The 5,214-nt window shown below is 58.6% G+C and overlaps 1 protein-coding gene across 1 annotated transcript in view; it reads right to left on the reverse strand.

The window, feature by feature from the left end:
* Positions 1–5,205, reverse strand: part of SH3GL1 (SH3 domain containing GRB2 like 1, endophilin A2) — a 28,157-nt gene extending 22,952 nt beyond the window's left edge. Inside the window, exon 1 of the mRNA XM_029918086.1 lies at positions 4,998–5,205. Within this exon, the coding sequence (XP_029773946.1) occupies positions 4,998–5,042 (45 nt within the window). The 5' untranslated portion in view covers positions 5,043–5,205. The remainder of the gene's footprint in view (positions 1–4,997) is intronic.
* Between the last annotated feature and the right edge of the window lie 9 nt (positions 5,206–5,214).

Raw genomic sequence — 5,214 nt, forward strand, 5'->3', positions numbered from 1 at the left:
TTCCCCAGATTGGATCAATTTCAGAATACTGGCAACAGAAGAGAGGGGCTGAGAAGGGCCAGGGCACAGCTAACTGGCCCATGTCCTTGGATCAAAGGCCATGGGGTGCACACGCTGGAGGCAAAGGGCAGGCCTGAGTAGGCCTGGGCACAGCCGGTGAGGGTTTCCTTGGGGGGGAAAATCGAGCAGCAGTGCGTGTGGGCACCTGGTGAACTGGTGAACTCGGAACCACACGCTCACGTTCAGACGGTGTCCCCACAGAGGGAGCGCTGGGGGGACGGCCTGGGGGTCAACAGCCTGGGTTCCCTTGCTAAGCTCTGTGGTCTCGGAAATGCGACCCCCCCACCTGCTGTACCTGAACAGGGGGGCTGCTGCGGACTCCTCACCCCACACGCTCTTATTTAGAGGCACACGGACTGTCATTAAGTGTCCTCCCGCTCTGCCTTCACACAGCGCCAGCTAAGCAGGGGGAAGCACACTAACTGCTCTTTAATCAACACAGGCGAATGAGTCAGACGTGAACTTGCCACCTCACGCTCGGCAGGCACGGAGGGCAGAATCAGAACACGATGCCCTCTCGGTGCTGGCTTGTAACCAGAACGTGCAGGGAGCTGCCTGGTCACAGAGCGTCCGCGACGGTGAACGGGGTCCTGGGAAGTTGGTCAGGTTCACCTTCACAGACAGGCCCAGGGAAGCGGTGGGGCTTAAGGGGACCCCAGGTTCCTCTGGGGGAGGGCGGTCTCGCACTTGTTCTGTAGCCCCACAGCCCAGGCTGCTCACTGTCCCCACCCCATGCCGAGTGGAGAGAGCAGGCTGGCCTGTCCACCGATGGAACAGGACGGGAACATGCCTGTCCAGGGCCCCACGGGGGTGCCGCTAGTGCAGGGTCTTACAAGGGGAGTCGGCAGAGCCACTTCGGCAGAGTTGGACGTAACCCAGATTCCCATCTCACGTGGACACGGCAACACCCAAAGCCACCCCCGGCTCTGCTGCCCCAAGGAGGACAGCCTCTGGCAGTTAGCCTGCAGCTGCTGAGCTCAAGGGCCTGGGGCAGAAGCCTCATTTGGCCCGTTGTTCTCAGCACACAGGTTCTATGCTTTTATCCCTGCTAATGAGTGAGCTACACGGTCCAGATTTTTTGCATCTAAGATCACTCCATGTTTATTACTTAACAGGCCAAACCCTTTGCTAGGAAATCAAAACCTTTCCACACAATAAGGTTTAAAAAATAGGTCAGAGCAGGCAGCACGTGGGGACGTTCCCAACACCAGCCACATTCCCCCCCCCCCCACATGCTAACTACTGTCAAGGTTGGGGGCCTGGGCGCCCCAGCCCTCTCCCCACCCCATGCCTCTCAAAGGAAGGCTGATCTTTCCTCCTCGGTACAAATCCAGGGCTGAGCAAGCATCCAGAGACTTCAAAGCCCTGGGATATGGCAGTCATGAATTTTCCTCCTGGCTCTGACGGAACCAATCTTTCAGCGCAAACTCTCTCCCTCCTCACAGGCCAGAAAGGAGAGAGAGAGAAGGAAAGAAAAAAGAAAAAGGCAAGCCAGCATTCCAGGCGGCTGCCAGCTCTATCCCTAGTTACACTCTCAAATCTGGCCCGGCCACAAGAATTATCAGAAACCAGCTAGCAGTTTAGGTCTGGAAATTAATGCCCTCTACAATGAGAAATGACCTTCCGAGTCTGCATCTCGCTAGTGGGGTCCCCTAACTTTCCTTAGGTCCCCAGAAACGCTCGGATTAAAGCATCTCCCCCAATTCTACATACACCTAAGGACCAGATGGGTGGTAGGACTGAGGCCCCAGGCAGATGCCTGTTCCTTCCAGCACTTTCCTCCACAGATCCTCACTGTGCCTCAGCCCAGCATCGGCCACTTCCCAGCAAGAAGTACAAGCTCACAAACTTCCCATTCCAGCCCAAACCGACCTTATTCAAGGCTCCAACGTTCTCGCCGAGGTGAACGGCCCCGGACTTTGCCAGATACTAATAACTGGTTTGTTCCCGGGATTGTCAGTGAGACCAGAAACTTCTCATTAACATCCCAGCTTCAGCTGCTAGGAAGCCAGCCTCCCCACTGCCCCTCGCTCCCCCACATCCACCTGGCTTCTAGTTCCCAATTTAGATGCAACACTGTTACAAGCTTCCGAAATCAAGCACCGTTTCTCAACCTCAGTGCTACTGACATCGGGCCGGATCATTCCTTGTCGTGCGCAAGGCTGGCTGTGCACTGAGGGTGTGTAGCAACCAGCCCCGGCCTCTGCCCACTGGATGCCAGCAGCACCCTCTCTCAGAGCAGCGACAACCAAAAACCATCTCAGACGTTGCCCAATGTCCCTAAGAGGGGCGGGGGCGAGGGAGGGGAAAGGGTCAGTCGCCCCATCGGAGAAGCAACGATGCAGGCTTATACCTTCTTAAAAATACCAGATGCCAACGACCCCCTAGGGCCCTAAGAGCTCTGGCGCGGAGTTTTCTGTCTGTGACTGTCTGGGTCTCTGTGGTTATCTGTGTTTTGAAAACTAAGAAAAGCAGGCAGCTGTCATAGAATGGCCCAGAAGAGACTTTATTGTTGCTATGCTGGTTTCTTTGTTTTGGTAGAACTTTTCGCACTTTTCTCAAATCTTAAAGCAGACTTTCTCAACCTCAGCACTACTGACGTCTGGGCCCAGATAATTCTTGGTTGCGGAGGCTGCCGGGGGCATTACAGGGCGCTCACCGGCACCCCTTGCCTCGCCCCACCAGATACTAATAGGAACCCAAGTTGTGACAACCAAAATGTCTCCAGATATGGCCAGTGTCTCCTGGAGAGTAAAGATAAACGTCCCACGTCTTTCTGTGTAGAAAGGGGAGGGCATTTGGGCTTACGCCGGAGAAGCGAGGGCCAGGGAGGCGGACGGGCTGAAAGCACACTGCCGGTTCCCCGCGAGGGGGCTGGGCGACACCAGCTGCGGCCGACCCGCCACACCGCGAGGCCTGCAGGAGCTGACCCTGTTCTGAGGACAGGAGGGTGAGACGGGGTCCCTGCGCGCGGAAGAGCAGCACACAAGGAGCAGACGGACGTGTCCTGACAAACAACGGCGATGCTGGGGGGCTGTGGAAACGACTGCAGAAGAGGATGGAGCCCAGCCAGCCCGGTTCCTGAGGGCGCGACTCAGCGGAGACGGGACCGGGAGGCCAAGACAGCCGCTCCCAGAGTCACCTGTGGCCGTCGCAGCAATTCGCTGGGGATGGGCCTCGCGAAGGGCGAGATCACAAACTGGTCCACACTCTGCTTTCCAGGTTTCGACACGTTTCTCACAGGTCTGAATGCAGGCCGCCCTGCAGAGAAGGAGCCCTGGGGGCTGGCCTGGGCGGCGAGCTAGCTCCTCTAGCAAGTGTGTGCGCTTGGGACAGCTGGGGCTCGAGAGGAGCGGGCTTCTCCCGCAGCAGGGACTACATCAAGGTCCCAGAGGGCAAGCAGCATTCCCAGGTGCTCCGGTCAGGCCCTGGGGGTCTGCCTGTGGGGCAGAGTCGAACCCAGGCCCAGGTCACTTAATCCCAACCTGCTGGGGCAAAGCGCCGTGCCCTCAGCAATAATCCTAGAACCCCTCTGGATTTAGTCGCTGTTCCTCCAGGGGCCTAGCCACCATCTGGGGTTTGCCCCAAACGCTAAGGTCATGACTGTTTCCATCAAGGGACAAAAGGTACCCGCTGTGTTACAGTGGATGCATTTCTCTTCCCTCCCACTGGACTTGTCCAAATTGTGGGAAGTGCCCAGCTGGCCACCAGGGCCCACGCAGCCCCTCAGATGGTGGCTCATTCCTCCGTGGAGTCCGCCCACACGGTTCTGAACCTGGGATGGAGGAACCAGCAGGATATTCAAGGAACCTGAGGCCTCTTGAATCGGAATTAATTAGCTGAATTTCCCACGTGCCCAGTTTTCTGGAGTGCGGATGCCCAGCTTTTGCTAGATTAATGAGCAATGGGGCCTGGTCATTCCAAAACACCCACCCTGTCGGTCACGTGGAACCACACGCATTCACTGGGGTTCAGCATCCCACTTCCGGAGTTTATCCTAGAAATCCAATCCCACCTGTGACCAAAGACGGTCACCGGCCACTCACAGCAGATTTGTTGGCAGAAAACGACTGGAAACGACCTAAACATCCATCAGCTAGCTCCTCGTGGTGTACCACGAGTCCATTAAAAGACCAAAGAAACTCTAGGGGTCTGCCCTAGTGCACAAGCTAAGGGTACGGGGAGAGGGGAGGTCCCCGGAGGACATCCGGTAGCACCCGGAGATATCTGTGTTGTCAGGATTGGGGGGACTCCTGGTATCAAGTGGGTGAGGCCCGGGCTGCCCCCACCACAGAGAACGATCCGAAGACACATTCAACGAAAAACACAAAGGTTTTTTCGCTTTTAAGGTTAAAGTGTAACCTATCTTTGGAGGGAGACGTGAATTGTCGGTGACAGTCCTTGCCACCGGGGAAAGGGACTGGATGCCTGAGGGACCAGAGGGGGATTCTGACTCTCCGTTCTACCCGTTCACAAACTCGTACTGGGTCCATCAAAGGGGTTTTTTTGGTCTGTTTGTTTTAAAGAACCCTTCCGGACGCAAAGTTTCCCTGCCCCCGGGCTCTCTGGCAAGAGTCCTGTGTCGACAGCCTCGGGAGTGTTTCTTCCCCTTCTCTATCTCCTCCCTCCCAGCCCTTTCAGGGGAGGGGAGGGGAGGAGGAGAGGGGTCCGAGTCCCGGGCCAACCCCTGGGGGCGTTTCGGCCGCTCCTGGGGGTCTGCCTACCCTCCGCGAGGGCACTGGAGCCCACATGGCGGGCTGGGCCTGGGTCACCTCACTCGCGGTCCCTGTCCCTCCCCGGCTCTGCCCACCCTGCGGGGGACGCGTGCCAACACCGCCCCCTCAGTGCCCACGGCCCCCCGCCCCCAAGTCAGCGTCGGGCCTGGTCTGACCCCCGACTCGGGGAAGCCCGGGGTCCCCGCCTCGGCCTCCGCTCACCTGGCTCGCCTTGTAGAACTGCTTCTTCAGCCCCGCCACCGACATGCTGCCTTCCGTCGTGAGGGCTCCCGCCCGGACCCAGCGAACCGGAGGGACCGCGCAAGCGACAGGCTCCCGGGCGCCGCCGATACCCCGCGCGCCTCAGCGGGCCCCCTCGGCGCCGCCTCCACCGCCCTCTCGCCAGCTCCGCGCCCGCCCCGGCGCCGCCTCAGCCCCT

This window comes from Suricata suricatta, chromosome 12, assembly GCF_006229205.1.
Source record: "Suricata suricatta isolate VVHF042 chromosome 12, meerkat_22Aug2017_6uvM2_HiC, whole genome shotgun sequence".
NCBI lineage: Eukaryota > Metazoa > Chordata > Mammalia > Carnivora > Herpestidae > Suricata > Suricata suricatta.